We start from the raw sequence: 19597 nt of genomic DNA, 5'->3' as shown, positions 1-19597 counted from the left end.
ATTGATAGCATCCTCACAATCCGAATACCAGTGACACAATCAACAAGCTCCTTGTTAATTGCCTTTAAATAAGAATTACCTCTTGAAAGGCAAGTGCTGTTACTAATAGTTTTTTAATGTTAACTTGTCAGAGGAGAAGGAGAGTGTTTAACTCAACGAGAAGAGATGAAAACAGAACAGAACAAAGCCATGCAGCCATTTAATTTCAAATGAAACATCATAAATTAGCTAATGACTATTACTGCTACGAGTTTAACTACAAAAAGAAAACTTCACACAACTATGGCCAGCTCTCCTCTCTCAAATTCCTTCTCATCCTCAGCACTCTCTCAGCCTAAACATGTGGACAGCTGATTCTGCTCAGCATGGGTTGAGTTTACACACCGCTGCAGAAGGAGAGTGGGGCGTCAGGAGAGGATCCACAGCTGCTGCCAAATGAAAACCTCATGAGAAGGAAGTAACAATTTGTCAAAAAGGAAGTAGGAAGAAAATATTCCTTTTTTTTTTCAACAAAGGACAAAATTGTCACCAAACAGGTATTTGTATAAATAAAAGCAAAACCTGTAAATACAATGCTACTCCATATCAATAAAAAAGTCTGAAAAGGCATGCAATTCATTAATGTAAAAGTGGGCCATAGTTGGTATTAAAATATCTTAAAGTGCCAGTGCGACGCAATTTATAATCTCAAAATAATTAGTAAAATATAATTTTTAAATAAGTCACCCAACGCCGTGTCATGTCTCATGACACCATGCCTTTCCATCTGCTCCACTTAGCTTTTTTTAGTAGATCATCTAACTCTTTCACTGGGCGAAAGAATGTGGGCATTATCTTACAATAATTTTTGGTTAAAATTGTCCCTTACCCTATTTATTTGAGATCCAGGTCAATTTTAGTCTAGAATAGATGGCCATTAAAACAATCTTTCATCTAACTTGCCTTAACCCTTGAATGCTTCATTCGATTTTAAAGATTTTTTGATTAACGTCTTCATTTAGACCAGAAGAGGGCAGACTTGTAATGAAAGAGGAAATAGACCCTCTGAGTAATTGGATCCCTTTAACTTGTTGCCTTCTTGCATTTTATGTCCCATTAGCAAGCTGATAAAGTGCATCTAATTGAATGTCAACACAGAGCCTGCAGGCATTGTGCATTTAATGTTCTATCATTCTTTTATGTATTGCCTGACAAAAACTGAAACAGAGCGTTAATTGTCACAAGACAGAAATGGGACATGTGGAGTGAATCAGGATTCATGACACGAAGTGACGTCCAATGTGATCAGTGAATTATGTTGTGCTGGAGGCGCTGAATAACTTTTAAAGTTTCGCCTTTGAATTGTTTTCCTCCTCGACTTTTTTTCTTCTTTTTTTTAGTCCAAACACATGTTGACCATCACGCTTTCTTCCAAAGGCGGCTGCATTCTTGACCTAAAAAGTCCTCACAGTTGGTTTTCATAATCTCACTGCCACACAGCTGACAGCAAGATGAGACTTTATTGTGTTAGCTTTTTTTAGACATCTATCACTGTCCAGAGCTCACCCTTCATTTGAGTGTTTCCTTTTCAAGAGTCCACTTTCATACAACTAAAGGAAACAGGTATTTTTCAATTTCTTGCCTTATTTTGTGCAAACAAAAAGGCAACTTCTAGGTGAATCTGAAAACAAATAGGCCTACTGTCACCTTTAAGTCTTGTTACTTACATCAAAGATAGAATAATGCATTTACAGTATCATCATCACTTGCATGGCACCGAGAGCTCTTTTGATGAGTTGTTTAGTTGCACAAAGATTCAAATCATCAACTATTGTAGGATTGAAAAGATTGAGTGTGTGTGTGTGTGTGTGTGTGTGTGTGTGTGTGTGTGTGTGTGTGTGTGTGTGTGTGTGTGTGTGTGTGTGTGTTTGTGAGTGTGTATTCTTTCAGCGTCATTTAAAGACACAGTGTTCTTATTTGCACATAAGGAACAGACATAATGACACATAATGAGCAGTCCAACAGGCTGAAAAAAGGCACCAGGCAGAAGATCTTCCTCAGAAACTGGTCAGCATGGAAGTTTCACAATAGACTCTTTATACTGAACAGAGACTGATTGAGAAATAATTCTCTTATTCTGCATAGGAAACAGCAACAGTTTGTTTGAAAGACAAACGTGGGATGTGCCTGCATATTTTAAAGAATACAGGATAAAACTGATGATTGGCAATAAATGGATGATGAATCATAGCGTCGCTCCCTATTATGGCTCAATTGACTTTTGGCAGGTGGAAATTATGTCAAATTACATTTAAACATTTTAAAATGGCTGAAATTATCTATGATTAGCTTGTCAGGTTGGTCTTGAGGATGGCAGCTACTTTAAAGATCAAAAGAAACAGTTAATTGGAGATCCATAAAAACTGGTGTACCATTATATATGCATGTGGATTGCGTTTAATTCATGAGCAATAGAACATTTTAAACTCATGACTTAATAGCAGATTGGAAGAGAAAAATACATGACAATAATGTGAAAATATGATATTTTGAGTAACATATGTATATATATCATAACGTGTAATAATATTTGTTATAATATATGTTCCTAAACAATCTAAAACTTTATATATCTCAATTAAAATGAAAATAGTCAAAATGTCAACTATATTGTGACCTGTAGGTGAGCAAAACTGAATCAGATTGAAAAATTAGCCGGGTTAAATCGTGAAGCGTCCTGAAGAGGGTATTGTTTATTTTAAGGTGGAACTGCAGCCAAAAACGTGTCAAACTCGTGGGAAAAGACTACTGGGTAGCTTTTCACACCCGGTGTTGAAACAACAGCTACAAATGTTGCCTCTGGTTCACAATCAACCCAATATAAAATATTTTTAATCAATCCTAAACGCGTGATTTGACCATTTCCCAAACAACAAGTCCCCCTGTATACAGAGCAGCGAAATATGTGGCGCTCCTTAACTGAGTGCTGGCACTCCAGAGTGGGGAGCGCAAAGGAGAGGGTCAGAAAGATTGGTGGGTGGGGATATAACCCTTTTGGGAGAGAGAGAAAAAAATCACGTGTTTTGAGATCAAAGGAGATCCGCTTTGTAGAAGGGGGAGGAGGAGGGGGGTGAGAAAGAAAGAGGGAGAGAGAGAGAGAGAGAGAGAGAGAGAGAGAGAGAGAGAGAGAGAGAGAGAGAGAGAGAGAGAGAGAGAGAGAGAGAGAGAGAGAGAGAGAGAGAGAGAGAGAGCGTTTGCAGGCAATGTAATTGACAAGGTTTGCAGTGGTGAAATAAACACGCTCCAGCCCAGGCTAAGCTTTTATTGCTCAATTCTGCCTTTTTTGACGCATCGCCCGTTGCCCGCGTAGACCTGATATCAATTACCTTCACCCGATTAATTAATCCGTGTGAAATTATGTCCCGATCGGCGAAGATCCAGCCGGCAAGATGATGATTTTACCACGGAGAGGCTCAGATCGTGTACCCGACTCGGTGGTCCTGGTGATCTTCGTGGTTGCCGCTTCTCTTGGTACGGTTTTTGCCAAGGATACTGCCTTTGTGGAAGTGGTTCTGTTCGAGTCCAGTCCCAATGGAGATTATACTACGTACACGACTGGCTTGCAAGGACGGTTCTCCAAAGCAGGAGCCACTATCAGCGCGGAGGGGGAGATCGTTCAAGTACGTGTAAAGTCTGTTTCTTTACTGGGGGAATGACGAGCAGCAATCCCGAGCAATACTACCGGGACGCGGGGTGCAATTTTACCAAGCTGTCCTTTTTAAAACTTTTTCCACAGAGGCTGGTGGGTTGACATGAGGTGTGTGTGTGTGTGTGTGTGTGTGTGTGTGTGTGTGTGTGTGTGTGTGTGTGTGTGTGTGTGTGTGTGTGTGTGTGTGTGTGTGTGTGTGTGTGTGTGTGTGTGTGTGTGTGTGTGTGTGTGTGTGTGTGTGTGTGTGTGTGTGTGTGTGTGTGTAGGCGGTGTGAGGATGGTACTAAGCTTGCAAGCATATGCGGTCACAAGATGGCTCCTATCTTGTGGAATTCATTCACAGAGAAAACATGCTCTTGCAGGTTATGTTGTTGATGTCAGTAGTTCTCTTGTGCACTCGTTACGGTTAATTGCATTAATCCCAAAACACGAGCGGTTCGTAACAGCTTCACTACGAATCTCCCACTACTTGCAAAAAGTTAGTAAACTTTTACCGAGCAGGTTTCATGCGTGTCACAGCAGCAGCAGCAGCAATGCTACGAGGCTGCTATTTGTGCTTACTTTAGGCCATATATCATTTCCAGTGGCGAGTTTTGACTCAATATGCTGTTTTAAATCTGAAACGCTGGTTTTATTAGTGGAATATGTTTGTTTTTTATGGACCGTACCAACATGTAAACTACCCGACAAGTCCTGCCGCTTGTTGCCTGTTACTATGTAGCCGTCATCAACACTGCCTTTTTGAAGTAGCATGTTTTAGTTTTAGGCATACATGTAACCATTTCATGGTGAGTCTTTTATAAACATATGCAAACAATAGATAAGCAAGCAATCATTGTGGAAGAAGACTAGCCTATGTTTTCTTTCATTTCCTGGCCCCAAACATGGCAAGTGCTAGAGCTGGTTATGCTTGGATCCACCATCTATTTTTGATGAAGTAGGTAGAAGTCACTTGTATATGAAGCGTTTCCCAGAGCCAAGTGTTTATTTGAAGTTTTATAATTCTTGCCCAATCTGCCTTGTGAGGCAGCACAGGTTTTGGGGTCTAGTCATGTGCCACAGATTTAAACTCTAGTTTTGTTTCCTGACCTCTAGCAGGTTCTGGTTATTATTGACACAGGGATCAGAAACTCTTCCTAAATGTTTGAAAGTCACTTGAAGGTATATGGGTATTTGTATCGTCCAACTGAAGTGGTATCCTTTGATATTTGGAAGTATCTACTGCAACTGCACTTTATGCACATCAAGTTAATTTGGATGACATTGGTAATCAACAGTTGAGCCAACAAGTTTAATCGCATGTGATTGATTGAATGCTGTTTCATCATTAAGGGTTCTTCTGATGCAAAGTTTAATATTGGACCATCAGGAGATGATCGCTGAGGTGTCACCGTATGAAAAATTCTTGAACAAGCCACAGCAGTAGAGTTTTTGTTTTCATTGGTCGTGTGAAAGCCAGTATCTGCTGAAGTGTGACCTCAGACATAAGAAACGATTGAGCTCCATGAGATCATTGGTCTGTGGTGGGAGGCCGGGTTACAATGCAGCCTGTGGTGAGCGAGACAGAGTAGAGGGGCGGGGGTGCTGTTTATATGCTGCAAATACACATTTGAGTTTAAGCAAGTTCACCATGTTGCGTCAAGTGCACACTGGTGGGCTGCATCCCAAGAAACCTCAACTGTGTTGTAGAATTTCTGCATCATGCTACCATGAGTTAAAATGGATATTCAATTGCATATTTGACTTTCTCTTAATATGAGCTTGAACTTTAAACATCTCGCACCACCTTCCTTCTATCTCTCTGCAGCAATGTCTGTATCAGCCACACAGCAGCATCTTTCCAGTGAATGTATATGTATTTTTCTTTTCCTCAAAATGCAGACTCTTACTTTGAAAGAAAGATGATGTGCGGGGATCAAAGGAGGGGACACTCAGCACAAAAATGGCCCCTGTTTATACACAGTGATGGCCATTTGGCGCCACTCGATAACCACACAGAAATGTTGGACCTCAGCTTTACATCGCAAACCACATCTATTTAGGTTTGCTTTCTTTGCTAACATAGCTTCTGACCACTTAAAGGCAGCTTATATTGTCGGGCTATAATGAGGGGCAGTTTGTCCAGCACGACGCACTGTCTTGAATTTCTTACAACATATATTCTACCTAAGATTTATGGAAGTTGAAACTGACAATGAATAACAACCATACAACCTGAAGAGTATAATTTTAAACTGGTATCAAATTCCCTTCTTGCATATTCTGTACTTGTGAAACAACATTGCAGGAACGTGTTGGGAAATTGCTGCGGTGTTGTAAAGGATATAGTTTTACACTGAAATTGGTTTGAACACAAATATTCAGTTTCCTGTGCATCCAGTTGTCTGCACTGACCTCTGCAGCCATTGCAGTTTTCAACGTTTTCTTCGCTTACAAGGCCTGAGCCTTCTCGTGTTCATTTGAACAGAGTGCTTGAGGTTTATGGTGCCTTCTAGTTCTCATTTCTGCTGTTTGAACAGAGCCCTGAGGGGTTTGCGTTACCTTGTGCGTACAGCAGTGGCCAGACCTCAGCAGGTATCGATTCAAATACAGGGGAAAGGGGGAGTTTGGCAACTTTCCTCAGCAAGGACCCAACCACGATCACCACTCATACACTCAAACCTGCCTTCGCTAATTCCCTAAAGCTAACACCAACTCAGCTCTGTCTGAATACTTCAAAAAGTGGCAAACGCTGCCGGGGGCCAAAAATAATAAATTAAGTTAATTTGCTTCTCCCTCTGCTCTAAGGGGGGTAGCATGACGACGCAGATCTGGCAACAGTGCCAAACCCAGGCTTCCCAAACAAGCCCCCTGATTGCTCCAGTTCAACTTGCTAAAAGCAAAGTAATCAATGTTTCCTTAAATCACTCTGTCGAGACATGAGACTGTGTCTCGGGTTGTGAACAGGCATTTCCCTAAGACAACCTTAGAGTGTCTTATTAAGGGTAACATTGGCCCTTAACTCTGACATCCTGACATGTTGATAAGTGTATACACCTCTTGTCCCTGACTTAAAGACTTCCTTACCAGACTGCCAGAATAGAAACTGATAAATAGGATAATAAACAGGCACCTTTTTGTGCCATAATTAATAGTTTTTAGGTGGAGAAACACAGATAAGTAGGATTTGGCCATATTTTACATAACATAAAGTCAGTGTTGTCTTGCTTAACCCTTCCACATAGTAGCAGCAGTTTTGACCTAAGCCTGTTAAATGAGGCAAATAATGGAATGACCAACTTGTCCCCTCATAGTCAAAATCAGTGTGTAATTGCAGTTTATAGTTTATACATTGAACATAAAGTAAAAAGTGCTGTTCATCTTCTTTCCCCTCACCAGCAGAGAAGTATGCCTTTCTGTTTTCAAAGCAGATTTTTTTTATAATATAGTTTTCTGACAATTTTGGATAATGTGTGTTTACAGAAATCACTGAAGAAAAAAAACCATTGTCTCAATGGAGTCTGGTCACTTTGAGTAGAGTATATTAAGTGTATGTTTTGCAATTCACAAGTTATAATTATACTCCCATTAAAGGGATTTCATTTTCTTTAGACCTATTTTTGATTCCGGTTGCGTCACATATCGTGTTGGAAAAGGGGGGGAAATTAGCGTGTCCACCTGATTGTCATGTTTCCATCACTGGCGATTGGAGCTGGAGTCAATACATACGTGTGACTTCTGCAGAATCATCCAGGAATTAATGGTGATTGTAACCTTTCCCACTGAGGTCCAAAACTAAATATTTGTAAAGGGGTTTACATTGTGTCACCCATGTGTGAAGATGGACACCTGGAATAGTATGTGTTGACAAAGGCAGATGATACTGAATCACTAGGCTACTAGATATAATCTGATTTCTTGAATGGACTTTGAAATGGCTGGTCACCATGTTTTTCCACATTCCCATCATCTCCACATGTTGACAGCGCGCACACACAGCTTTCCTGATTAATACACGTTTGATGCGATGGAGACAACATCTGCTTCTCATCATTCTCTATTGTCTCCCGGACGCCAAAATCGTCTTTCCTGTAGCAAGATGAACTGCGATGCACTGCGTGAGCGCACATCTGCCTCTGATTTCCAACGGGCCCTTGCTGTCAGCATGTGAGTGAGGAGCAAGGACGTGGCAGGGGCATCGAGAGGACCAGATGGAACTCATAGTGTCGTCGGCCAGAACCAAAGGGAATAATGTGGCTTTTGCCTACTTCCTCCCAGAAGGGACACAGAGACGGGGACATCCCCTGAATCCAGCGACAGGAAGAAGAGGCTATAGTTTCCCAACACCCATGAGCTGTTTCACCTTTGAACTTTATCTCCATGCACATGAGGTCCCAGTAACTATAGCTGGTAGACTTCATGATGTGGTTCTGTGAAAGTGGCGGTTTTTTTTCTAACTGGATGTGCAGAGGGGAAAGTAGTGGTTTTGAGTTAAGACAACGATGAGCTTAAATACTGGAGCTCCTACCTTGGAGCTGGCAAGAGTTGTGTCGCGCTGCATTTAGACTATAATGAGAGCTTTAGTGGTTTAAGGCATCCAGTGCGCTTTCTCACCACAGGCTAGAAACCCCAAGAGGCCATAATGGGCCCAGACTGGAGGTGCCAGGGACCGGGCCACTCCCAGCGCCAAAGCAACAGTAGCAGTACACAAATGCTGGTTTAAAAGGTTAAAAGTGCTGCTCCCTAGTTTTTTCCATTTATTGGCTTGGCGGTCGCAGCTGGATTTTAAGTGCTATCGTCTCTTAACCGCCACCCTGTTTCACTTTCATGCCCTAGCCAAAGTAATTTGAGGCTGCTTTTCTCCCCTTTTTGGAATAGAACAGACTAAACTGTTTTTCTCTTTCTCTTGCTTGACACCCCCCCCCCCCCCCCCCCCAAAAAACACACACACACTTAACCACCACCACCAGCAGTCTGCTGTTTTTTTTTTGGTGCAGCCAAAATTTGTCATGCATCCTATAATGCGTGTGTGTGTGACTTCCAGTGAGGATTACACCTAGTTCTTCTCAACCAGCATGTATGAATTGTAAGAACATCAGGTTGTCCTGGTGGCTGCAGACCATGAAACACATTGCTTGTACCCTGACCCCCCCCCCCTCAATTTGTAATCTTACTGACACCTTACATTTAAAGGCATATGTCAACTAAATATTTTCAGTAATCAATACATTTGAAGTCAGTTATTGGGCCAATAAATGTCCCAAAAAAGTAATGACAATTGTCCACATCATATTCCCACAACTATTGAGGCATACCATCTTCAAATTGCATGCTCCACCTGGAACAAGTGCAAGTTGGTACTGGTGGCCCCAGTAGCTATGTTAGTTTCCACTGGGCTGAGTGGTTGAGCCGATCTTTGATGTTCCACTCCAAGAAAGATTAGCAGTTTGCTGGTGCTCGCTTGCTGCTTCCTCTCCATTATCAAAGCCTCTCCCAGGGGAACCCTATTCCCCCATGACGCTCTCCTCCTGATGTGCTATTGATTATGTGTCCGAGCTCATTTGTATGAACGTCATGTGTTTGTCTTCTGCTTTATGCTTCAATGATGAGGAAATGTTAATTCATCTTCGCCCCAAGGCTGTAATTTTTCTCTGAGTGCTGGGAAATGTACTATAAGATAATGTAACGCTTTGACAGGTGATACCTTTTTTTTTAACTTTGCCTGTCTTTACTCAAGTTATTTTTGAAACACATTTGAAACGAGTCAAAGATGAAAAAGTGCCTGGAGTGGTTTTTTTCTTTCTTTCTGAATAGCCCCTGCGTTTGATGAAACAGAGCTGAAAGACTCACTCCATCCCCTCAGCCCATATTTTTATCCACTGACACAGAGGGTCTGCAAAACAAAGGATAAGGGGTCGAGGGTTATGAAATGACAATGCTCACAGTGGCTCATCCAGGCAGAGGCATGCTTTGTTGTTGGCTAGGAATGTGCTGACTAAACGTAGAAGGCCACAACGCCAGCCTCCCCTTTTGTTGTATTTTTTTGCCAATAGACTAGGAAGGTAGCTGCGCTGGGAGTCCATCTCATTCGGAGCACAACACTCCATCTGCCTTTTATCCTCCTACCTCTTAATATACTTAGATCCCTGTGCCCTCAGTCCTCTCACTACTCACATTTGTTTTTCTGAAAACAAAGGTCTTATCAAAAGATCCATCCCACTCACTCAAGTTCAAGAAGACAGGGTTCAAAGTTCTTTCTTTTGTTTACATCCTTACATAAGTATCTGCCTCATATGCCGACAAAACATAATGTTGCTTATAATAGGAAGGTTGTGCCCTTTTGTCGTTTTGATTTCTACTCATAGGATTAGGCCCAGGTTTCAATTTCTATTGTTGTTGGTAGGCATAACTGGTTTTGTGCACACTATCACCATCGGTCCTAATGCAGCATATTAATATTGTGAGTGTTTATCTGACAGGACCTCTGTCAGAATCCCTGCCATTTTTTATTTCCCTCTTTTTGTTTCCATCACAACCGTGGCAAAGGTCATTTACAGAGGTGCCAGATGGGGACAAATCAGTTTCAGGTGGAAGCTCCGACCCAATCATGTTCATCTCTGCCTTAACACTCTGATCTAACAATGGCTTCTAGAGGCAATGTGTGTGTCTGTGTGCAGGTATTTGTTAAAGTAATAAGGAAGCCACTGCACATAACACAATGGGGCCAGAGGAATGATGGATTGGGGTTGCTTGGTCAGACGAGAACATGCTGGGTTATCTCTGCATCATTTTCTCAGTGCTGCATGTCCTCCGGTGAAGATATATCACTGCATCTTCCCAACTCCTCCTTTTCCTGTTGCCTATAGATGTGCCCTAGATTTTTGAAATGAAAAATTGGCTTTCTTTTTATGTCGTCTCTGTGTCGTGGGTATGCTGAAGATATTTGGGGCACAGAGTTTCTGTTTTTCTTTTTGCTGTCATTTTTTATTTGCCTAAAGACTGCTCTCTGAAAGGACTATATTTATTTTGTATCTAAATCACGGTTTCTGTAAGAATCTGCCAAGGCATTCTGATTCAATGTTTCAAAGTCTTCCAGATCCCCTTGAGGTCAGGTGTGACTTTTCCTTTCATGAATCTACAAATATAGTGCCTTCACTAACATACCCTGGCAATAAAAGCTCTCTAGTACAGCCTTTGGCTTTGATAAAGCCTCCACAATTCCTCCTGTCCTTCCCCTCGACCCCCGTCGGCTGCTCAGGCCATGTTGCATCCCTCTCCAGCCCCTGGACCCTGATCAGGGAGGGGCCTGCAGGGCTGGGTGAATAGCTGCCGGGAGTCGTGCTGCGGGTGTAAACCACATGAATGTGCCGCCTGAGCAGATAGGATCAGGCGAGGCGGGGAGGCCTGGGAGGCCGCGACGCTTGGTGCAGCTCCACGCGTTAACATCAAAGACAGTGCCGAAGGGAGGGGGTGGTGGAGGGGAGGAGGGAAGAAGAGAGAGAGAGCAAGGGCTGGGCCAAACTCTTCAAAGGCCTCTCTGAGTAATGCCGGCCCCGATATGCGGGGTGCTGCAAAACTGAATGATGATGTAATTGCAGGCCTTCAAGCTAAATCCGCTCCCATGCAAATAAAGGTGGAGGTGTTCCCTTGCACAAGCACGGTGAGAAAAATACTTTGAGGGTTATGTTGAAGCCAGAGACTTTAGAACACTTCGCAAGCAAAGGCTAACCTCATGGCACTATGCTAATGCAAGGATACTGCTAAAAGGAGATTTATTTACGTTTTTGATGGAGGACTTGGAACGGCAAATGGTTTTTATCTGATTTCAGCAGATAGGTTAATCCACTGGGCGTTCCTTAAGTACACAACAGGTGGAACAGAGTTGACGCTGTTCTTTGTAAAGTTTATACTGTGTGTGTGTGTGTGTGTGTGTGTGTGTGTGTGTGTGTGTGTGTGTGTGTGTGTGTGTGTGTGTGTGTGTGTGTGTGTGTGTGTGTGTGTGTGTGTGTGTGTGTGTGTGTGTGTGTGTGTGTGTGTGTGTGTGTGTGTGTGTGTGTGTGTGTGTGTGTGTGTGTGTGTGTGTGTGTGTGTGTGTGTGTGTGTGTCCATACACTTCTTGTAATGCGTGTTAAACCAAGCATGACTACAGATTCTTTCAAAATGCCCCCATGATCATCAGGCAGATAACTCATTGACAGCTCCCATGATAGTTGAGAAACACACGGCAGGAGAATATCTCCCTCGTTGAAAGCGCACAGCAATAATTCACTGTTGTTGATTTGGTTTGCTAAAGGTTATTTGCATGCCTCTGATTGAAGTCCTTTTTCCCCCCTGGCCCTTGTTTTGTGACTATAAACTCCTTTTGATGTTAAATTAGCAGTAAACAGCTGCACTTTTTATTTATTTGGAGTTCACTTGGGGGTCAGCCTTTTAACTTGTGCATCCTGGGTCAGACTCGGAAATTAGGGTTGCAACACAAAGCCTTTGTTGCTGGTTGTAAAGACGAGACGTCCTTGTTTCTAGCATGTGGAGTATAGCAATTCATGACTATCATAGGACCGTCCAGCTAAGCATTGTACTTGAATGGACTGAGACAAAACACAATTCATACAGAGCTCCCATGTAGGGCTGCGAAAAAACAATTATTTTCCTTAGTTTATTTTTTGATTATTTTTAAATTAAAAGTTAATTCTGGAAAATGCCCAACTAAATTCTTTATAGTTTGTTATGTATGACCAACTGTCCCAAAGCCAAGATATTCGATGCTACACAGAGAACAGTAGCCTGTGCCATGATTTATACGTGGTTATAAATCCTTTTCTTATAATTAACTTTTAAGACCAACTAATGGATTAATTATTAAATGGTTTAAGCACCATTACCATGACTGTACATGCAATACTCTACGTTCTGTGCTGATGACAATTTATTTATTTGTATTGCTTTAATTTATAACAAATGTAGCTGATTGATTTTAAAATCAGTTTTGTATTAGTTTGATTTTTATTCCAAAGTGCTACCACTATGTTGGCTTTTAAACTGCCCAATTACACTGTTCCTGATGAGGAGCTTTGTGAACAAGATGGACATGGCAGGCAAATAACTGCAACCCCAATGATATTTTGTATTAGTGAAAGACCAGGTCCATCTTGTGTTTACAATGACATGCCTCTATTTCCGTCTTAGTTTTCAAGTGCTGCTCTTAATGGGATACTGCAATTAAACTTCACACTCTAAATGAATAACACGGCCATGGATATGTTACAAAACAGTGAAGGAGACTGTACGAAATGGCATATATGAAAAGTAGGAAAGCTGTATTTTAGGATGTACTTTCTAAAAGCAGATATATTTAGAGTATCTAAACTGGATTTCTTCTATACCAAAAAGCAGATTAGGCTGTTGACTACAAGGTTTCGACTCTCCTTCAATTTGAAGGGTGAAGGGGGTTTGCAACTCCGGCTGTCAATTTTACATCACCCTATTTACACACCTCGGCAAAAGTTGTGCTGGTGGCGGCTCAAGGTGTACCGTAAGGCGATGTCAGCAACCCAATAGAACCGCTTTGAAAAAAGGACCCTGTCATGGTAACCATGCTTCGTGAATGTAAGTTGCTGTGTCATCATCATGAATATTTAAGCCTACAAGCACCTGTGAAAAACACTGCTTACAGGAAAAAAACTATTGGAAGCACTCTACCTGCTAGAGTAAAAAATACAAAAAAAAAAAAACTTCAAGTCTACTGATGGATAACTCCTATCAGTGAATTTCAGGAGGCAGCCGTAGAAAGAACACACCAAATCCTTTAGCTTATACAGTATAGCATTTGCAGTAGATCACTTACATGTACATCTAGATAACATCTTGAAATGCTGTGGTCAGTTAAGTTAATGCATATGACATTTTCTGCCATGCAAACTGTATGTGCACTCCTGTGGTCCTGCTAACCCACCCATCCCCATCTTCCAAAGCCCCATGGCTCAATGTGAACCTGAGAGTATATATAAAAAGGTCAGTACCATTACTCCTTGGCAGCTGTGCCCATTGCTTCCCCGTTGCAATCCATCTGTTCACCCCTCATTGGCCCTGGATGATGCTGTCAGGTAAAAAAAAACGTCATGTGCCTTTTTTTCTTTCCCTCCGGCATACCTTTTTTCAAACTCAGATTACAGATCAAATTATGTGAGGGTAAATGGGAAGGAATGATGGAATAGTTTTTTGTGCAGTGACATGAAGAACACTGTTATTCATATCATTGTGCCTTCTCAATCTCACCACTTATTCTATATCCATATTCATCCTCCCTTTGAATGTCAATGCTTAATTTTCTTCTATTAAAAGTCACCATGGAGATCTCCACTATTCTTCATTTGGCAGTTTGTCCAAACACACTAATGATAACTTATCCATGGACATGTCAAGAATCTAGCTTCTCAGAATTATGTTTTGAGAGAGAGGAAGGACAGAGTGGAAGAAGATGGATAAAAAAAAGAAGGCCTATGCAGCCCGTTGCTATTCTGTCTGCATCCCACAGGCATGTCACAAAGTCAAATTGTCACCCCTGGGGTGACATGCATCCCGCAGGCATTTCGAAGTAAACATATCCCAGGGATGTGGCTCTGAGATTTGGATAGTGGCCTCACCAATTGTACTCTGTGTCATATAACAAATGCAAAAGGAGCAGCAATTTGTATATATAACATGTATTTACACATGTAATTATAGCTCATGTTTATTTTGGTCCAAGCATCATTACAAAAAAAAAAAAAAAAGAAAGTATTTACTTGGTTATAGCTTTCTGGCTGTGGGTTGGATAAGAAGATTGATGCCACTGTCCTATCTGTCAATAAATATGAACCTGCAGCCGTGAGATGCTTAATGAAAAACCCAGGCAGATTTTTGACCATGCATGCGCACAAGGTTATCTGTAGTATCCATACCGGCGCTAAGCAGATAAAAACTATAAAAGTGAGACTTAATTAATTGCAGGAAATGGACTTTACAGTACCGCCCAAACAGGAAGGTTGTAGGTTTAAGCTTCAGTAACATGCTTTGTAGTGAAGTGGCATACTGCAGTGATGTAGCAACGACAAGACACAATGAGCTTATTAAATGTTGATGTGTGAAATAAATAAAACATCTCAGTCCACTGTTACTTAAGAACCCATTTGAGGAAACAGAAAAAGCTTTACTTCCTAACAGATGAGTCAGTCCATTTGCTCTAATGGCTTCCAGTAAAAATCTGCAATAGATCTGCTCAGAAAGACTTTTATGGGAATTTCACAGTAATGGCTTTGCACTCTGACGTTTTCTATAGCTCTGCTACCAAATGCTAACAAAACCTCTGTGTCAATTTAGCAGCTCTCCTGTTTAGACCATTTCTATATTTTGAATTTGATCTTACACCAGACCATCATTGTGCCCAACTTCAAGCCATTTCCTTTTGGCAAACCACATGTAGCATATTTGGGTCAGCTTTGCTGCAGCATTGCCTCGAGCTGAGCTCATGGACAGAGGATTTGGTAAGCTACTGATGCATACATTCGTCATAATTATTGTTTTGAAAAAGCCGGAGTTGGAGCACCCTGGCAACGGGAAAGCTTCAGAATTCAAATTAGAGTGTGGGATTTAGCTTTTAAAGTTGTGGCTGTTTTTCTGTTTTTGATTATTGCACCCTAGAAAACTTCAGAGTTTTGCACTCTACCCCCTACTGGTTTATCTTGGTTGCTCATGCTTTCAGAGCTAGATTTGGCATGGTGTGTTTTTTTCTCTCACGAGCTGAGGAGAGGCGGCATGGGAGAAAGGTGAGGAAAACCCCTGAGTATACAATGCTTGAAAACAAGAAAACAAACGAAGCCTGTCAGTACAGCTTACGGCAATTTAACTTATTATTGCATCATAATGAAGCACAAAACAGTGAATACAAGTACAGTTCTTTGTCTTATTATTCCTTCCCTCCCTTTCATAAGTTCTTTCTGTTTTGTTTTTTGGTCTCTTTCTCTTTTCTCCCTGTCTTTTCTTACTCTGTAAAACACGGTAGGGGGAAGGGCTATAAAGGTGAGACCACACATGCTGTGTCAATGTTTGCTAGAATAATTAGAGACAATGTGGGCCAATAACAGGAGGAGTGCAGTAACCTGAACTTACTTTGTTCTGCTCCGGCAGCAAAACAAAAGCCATTCAAGGATGCACAGATCCGCAGGCTTGGAGAAGGAGCAACTGCACTTTTAGCCGGCACAGTGTGCGATGCGACTCTGGAGATCTGCAGGAAAACGGAATGAGTTTCTATGGAACCTAAACCTGCCGCTCTCACTTCGTTTTGTGTCAGCTTAGAGTGATGCTGATGTAATTCTAAAGTCCTTCTAAGCACTGCCTGTACATCTAAACCAGAACCTTAAAAAAAAAACACCCCTAACCCTTGTCACCCTCCCCAGTCGACCGACACATGGCCCTGGCTTAGAGGGCCCTCTTTAAACAGAGGATATCCGGCCACTCGGTATGCAAAGAGCCTGTGGATTCCTGACGCGAGTGCTAGAGCTGGACTCAGAGGTGACTTTAAGCGTAGCCAGACAACTGTTGGATTAGCAGGACACTTTAGGTTGACTCCGAGCCAATAGGAGGAAGCCTGGCCAAGAGCAGGGCGTACTTGTTTAAATGCAGGCTAATAGATTCTTTTGGGCTATAAATATTAGTTTACATTTTAAGAATGCCAATGCTGCTTGCATCCACCGCTGCTAACAATAAGCCCAGTGGACTACAAAGCTAACATGTTTTTTCAAAAGAGAGCCGTTCACCACAAAATATTTTTTACAAATATGATTGATTTACCAAAAGGTAAACAATGCATGTTTCCTAAAAAAAACACATCTGTTTCCTTGGCTGTGGCCAACCGACACGCTGCTGTGCTCACACCCCTGGGTGTGGACCAACTGGTTTGTCCCCTCCAGTGTCCATCTTGAAAGGGGATACCGCTATGGGATGCATACATCCCCTGGAGGTCGCTGGTGTCATTGTGGCACCTGTCCCTTCCACTCTCAGCCCGTGTCAACAGCTCCAATTTATTTACATTCACTCTTGTTTTCCAGAGAACTGAACTGGAAAGTGCAGACGATTGGTTTGTTTATCAGTTGATGGAGTTTGTGATTGTTGATGGTAGTCTAGCTTCATGATAGCGGAAAATAATGTCCTACCTTTTTTAATATGCAATTATTATACTTCATTAAGGAGTAATTCCAAACCCAGCAACAGCTAAAAAGTATTAAAATCTCCCTTTTTTTTTAAAGCTTTGCAAAGAAAATACTGCAGTAGAGCTTGCTAAAGACAACAACAATGTTCTTGTCTGGACACAGTACTGTGTATTTATGCTTTGTTTCATGTCGTATTTATGGGTACATGTTTTGATTGCAGTAAGTTTTTGTTTGTTTTTTTAAAAAACACTCATCCCAAATTTCACAAGTACTTGGTTAGGTTCAGAAATATACTATATTGTATAACCTTTAACTCTTCATATCAATCATATTTTAATCTGGTTGGGTTTTGTACGACAGAACCTTCTCTACTCTTGGTTTTAGCCTTGTGAAACACAGCTGCTTTTTTTTTTATTCTCTTCTAGCAAATGTTCTCCCTTTTTTATCCATTTCAGATTTTCTCTCTGCCTCCTCCGCTCTTACTATCTCTCTAATTTTTGTCCCTTTCCACCGGGCTGATGTTCTGTCCTGTCCTCCTGGCGGCAATGTGTTCCTCATCACAGCTTGTGTTTCCTCTTATCTACAGTTCTTTTATCAGTGGCCGCCACACATGCCCAGGAAAAGGGGGGGAGGGGGGAGGGGGAGCGGTGAGGCAGCTGATATTATCAGCAGGTGGAGATTTCACCACTGAGTTCAGGGGCCCAGTGTGGCCAGAGGAGGGCCCGACCGGAAGGGTCTGACATGGAAATGTGCGATGTGAACACTGAACAATGTGAGCTTCACTGTCATTTAACCAAATGCTTTTCCAGTTTATGTTCTTAAGTCATGACAAAAGTGCAAGAAATTCATTCATTATCGCTTTATTTGGATTTGAAGTTGATGATTTGTTGATGAAGTTCAAGCTTTGCGAACTTGCGGCTCTTTTTCTTCATCAGTGTGCCAATTCTCATGCTATTCATCTTGAGCCACGTTCAACAGTGTTTTGTTACCATGCAGCTCTCTGTTCCTGTTGACACTCAGTATGTTGTGGTTTACATTTTTTTTTTTAATGGTGCAAATCAGTTCCAGTATGTGTTGATGGCTGTTTAAAACGCTGTATGTCACAGTCTTTTTTTACTATGGATGTATCTCCCCCAACCAAGAGCTTGTTGAAAAATGCAAAACAAGGCTGTGATTCTGCTGTTAACGTACCCCAGTTTGGCATCTGGTTGTGAAGTGTTACTTCTGCAGGACATGTCCACCTGATTAAAAACCTATACTTGACACTTAAAAATTGACTGTCGTTCGGCCCCGGCCGTGGCCCAACTGGCTGGGGCACCTGCACCGTACGTCGGCGACCCAGGTTCGATTCCTGACCCGTGGTCCTTTCCGGATCCCACCCTGACTCTCTCTCCCACTTTCCTGTCACTCTCCACTGTCCTATCCGATTAAAGGCAAAAAGCCCCCCAAAAATATCTTAAAAAAAAAAAAAAAATGGACTGTCGTTCAAAATCACTAAGACTAAGGACTAGCAGCATGCGAGACACACTAAAATGTATCAATCCTGAGTGCAGAGGAGACAGGACAAATATCAGGGATGGTTGGGAGAGAACTGCGGGTAAAGCAAAGCATGGGCTCACAAAAGCCTAAAATTATATCTCTGGTTGTTATCTGGATGCTTGGGATGCCTTGGATGGCTGCTGTTCACTTTTGGCTTTGTCTTTGCAGGGATGAATAGAGGCCTCTGTAATAGTGATGACAGACCTCTCCGGGCTGGGCCCTGGCTGGCTGACTAGGTGCTGGAGGTCTGGAGACTTTAGCTCCCTCATAGGGGCAGAAGCCCCACAGGGGATGCTGGTCGTCCTGGTTCTTCCTACAAAAGACACTCTATTTTCTGCCTATGACCAGTTCTAGTTGTTGTGACATGCAAGGTACACTTATACACACAGGTTTAGCGTGAAGAAATCTCCTACCTGTGTTTGCATGTTACGGGTTGAATTTTCTATCGTGCATCAATGCTAACTTTTCATAGCAACATTATCCAAGCAGTTTTCCATGCTGGTTTTCCATGAGCTTTGTTATGCCTTCATTGGTATTAGATAGGAGTTTAGTATGTCACTTTGACTTTACAACTTTCTGAGTTTTATTCCATTTATAAAAGTTTTTTGACATTGACTGTTAAAGCATTGATTCCGGATTGTAGACCACTGTTAATAGGTTTGTGGTTAAGATGTTGTGTGCACATGTTGCCTTTGGAGTCTCATGCACACCTAGTGAAGTACAGGAAGCTTCTCAGAAGAGAAGAAAGCCACCATGGCTGTCGCAAGAGGTGTCATCATCCTTCAGAATCTTTTTATACAGCAGCCGGCCAAGAGAAACGTGAGGTAAACGCACTGCTCACCGGACTGTGTGACTCACCGTACAACAAAGGACGCCGTAGGGATTCAAATGGCTGGCTGCCATTTGCTGTGGTGTTTTCATGTTATTTTTAAATTGTTAACGGAACATAGAGAAGATGGGATTTCGACACGCAATGTATGTACAACGGTAGCTCTCCCAGACCCTTCACATGCCCTCCAAGTTTATCCCAGTCGCCCCTCTTGAAGATTCACACAGCCTCTTTGATCCGTATGCTGTCCTCCCAGCTGGGGGGCCAGGGGATGCAAGCAGTTCTTTTGGTCTCCCATTTCAGGTCATACATTCTTTCCTTAAGAACCCAGAGGTCCCGACCCTTAGTTGCAATGGAATTTCATATGCAAAAATA

General features: G+C 42.0%; 1 protein-coding gene across 2 annotated transcripts in view; it reads left to right on the top strand.

Annotated features, from left to right (window-relative positions):
• Positions 1-3237: 3237 nt before the first annotated feature.
• The window catches only part of znrf3 (zinc and ring finger 3), a 63226-nt gene continuing 46866 nt past the window's right edge, over positions 3238-19597 (top strand). For both annotated transcript variants that reach the window (XM_063896279.1, XM_063896278.1), the window contains exon 1: positions 3238-3659. In XM_063896279.1, the coding sequence (XP_063752349.1) occupies positions 3429-3659 (231 nt within the window). In that variant the 5' untranslated portion in view covers positions 3238-3428. The remainder of the gene's footprint in view (positions 3660-19597) is intronic.

Source organism: Eleginops maclovinus, chromosome 12 (genome assembly GCF_036324505.1).
Source record: "Eleginops maclovinus isolate JMC-PN-2008 ecotype Puerto Natales chromosome 12, JC_Emac_rtc_rv5, whole genome shotgun sequence".
NCBI lineage: Eukaryota > Metazoa > Chordata > Actinopteri > Perciformes > Eleginopidae > Eleginops > Eleginops maclovinus.
The sequence above is the reverse complement of the archived record's forward strand: the minus strand, read 5'-3'. Positions and strand labels throughout refer to the sequence as shown.